General features: G+C 40.2%; 1 protein-coding gene across 4 annotated transcripts in view; it reads right to left on the bottom strand.

Moving 5' to 3' along the window:
• The window catches only part of LOC106875648 (uncharacterized), a 45019-nt gene extending 43471 nt beyond the window's left edge, over window positions 1-1548 (bottom strand). For all 4 annotated transcript variants that reach the window (XM_052978226.1, XM_014923887.2, XM_014923886.1 and 1 more), the window contains exon 1: window positions 1374-1548. Coding sequence is in view for 3 of the 4 variants with exons in the window: in XM_014923887.2 (XP_014779373.1) it covers window positions 1374-1494 (121 nt within the window). In the remaining variant the exon portion in view is untranslated. The remainder of the gene's footprint in view (window positions 1-1373) is intronic.
• Window positions 1549-1554: the final 6 nt, after the last annotated feature.

Here is a 1554-nt window from a genome sequence, read left to right as displayed (position 1 = left end):
AATCAATCAAAACCAGTGGCTTAGCATATTTAAAAAATCCGAAGATTAAAAATTATATTACATACGAAATTTAAGAGGAATGACCACCAAGGTGGACACCTAATATTCGTGGCAATGGCCATTTGATGTCTATATTTAGCATATTAGGAGTCTACCTTGGTGGTCATTCCTCTTAATTTTGTATATATATATATATATATATATATCATCATTTAGCTGACGTTAAATGATGATGGTGTGTATATATGTATTTAGTAAAATAGTGAGAAAGCTCTATAGATATAGAGACATGGTATATGCAATGTAGGGGGTAGGGGTATGTTGAAGTGCTTACCATATGAAAGAGAGAGAGAGAGAGAGAGAAAGAGATCAACAGAGAGAGAGATTTATAAAAGAAAAGAGGTAGATTAAAAGACACTGTTATAAAAACGGTTACGGAACATTCTAGAGAAAAAATATTAAAAGAAATTTCAAGATAATTATTTTCATCAAAGGATTATGGCATCACAGGATTACAAAGGATTATAAAAAGATCAAATGGATTTATAAGTAAAAGAGAGTAAATGAACAAAGGATTATGAAGGATTAGAAAGGATTAAAGAAGTGGTTCTCAAACCATTTTTGCCTATTGACCCTTATTTTACCCTATTGGACCCTCGTAATTATTCACTGTAGCCTTTATGTTTCAGTCATTGGAATGTGGCCATGCTGGGGCACCACCTTGAGGAATTTTTAATCAAATAAATCGTTTCCAGTACTTGCTTGTTTTTTTTTAATTTTTTTAAGCCTGATATCTTATTTGTCGCTTTTGCCGAACTGCTAATGTTATGTGGATGTCAACAAACCAACACTGGTTGTCAAGCAGTGATACCGGACAAACACAAACACATATATATAGGTGCAGGCACGGCTGCGTGGTAAGAAGCTTGCCTCCCAGCCACATGGTTCCAAGTTCAATCCAAAAGAGTCATAAGGACCCCCAAAGAGTCATAGGTACCCTACAAAGGTCATAGGTTCTCCCAAAGTCATAGGGACCCCCTAAAGGTCATAGGGACACCCAAAGAGGCATAGGGACTCCCAAAGAGTCATAGAGATCCACAAGGTTCATAGGGACTCCCAAGTGTCATAAGGACCTCTAAAGGTCATAGGGACTCCCAAAGAGTCATAGAGACCCGCAAGGTTCATAGGGACTCTCAAGTGTCATAGGGACTCCCAAAGAGACATAAAGACCCTCAAAGAGTCATAGGGACTCCCAAGGGTCATAAGGACTTTCAAGCATCATAGGGATCCCGGTTGAGAACCGCAAGATTTAAAAAACGGTTTTAAAGAGACAGAAAAAGAATGGAAGAAATAATGGGAAAGGTTTCTTTTACCTGAGAAGGCTTGGAGTTCCATCTGCAACGATTCCACGCTGCTTCCACTGCCTCGACGAACGGTGACAATGGTCGGCGTGAGGCCCTCTCCGTAAGGTTCCGACCGGCACTTTTCTCGCATTTTCAGCTTCGCCCCGTCGCTTCTCCGCCGGGAGCTCGACGACGACGACGACCTGCGTCT

This window comes from Octopus bimaculoides, unplaced genomic scaffold (genome assembly GCF_001194135.2).
Source record: "Octopus bimaculoides isolate UCB-OBI-ISO-001 unplaced genomic scaffold, ASM119413v2 Scaffold_51101, whole genome shotgun sequence".
Taxonomy (NCBI): Eukaryota; Metazoa; Mollusca; class Cephalopoda; order Octopoda; family Octopodidae; genus Octopus; species Octopus bimaculoides.
This window is presented reverse-complemented; position numbering and strand designations above follow the sequence as displayed.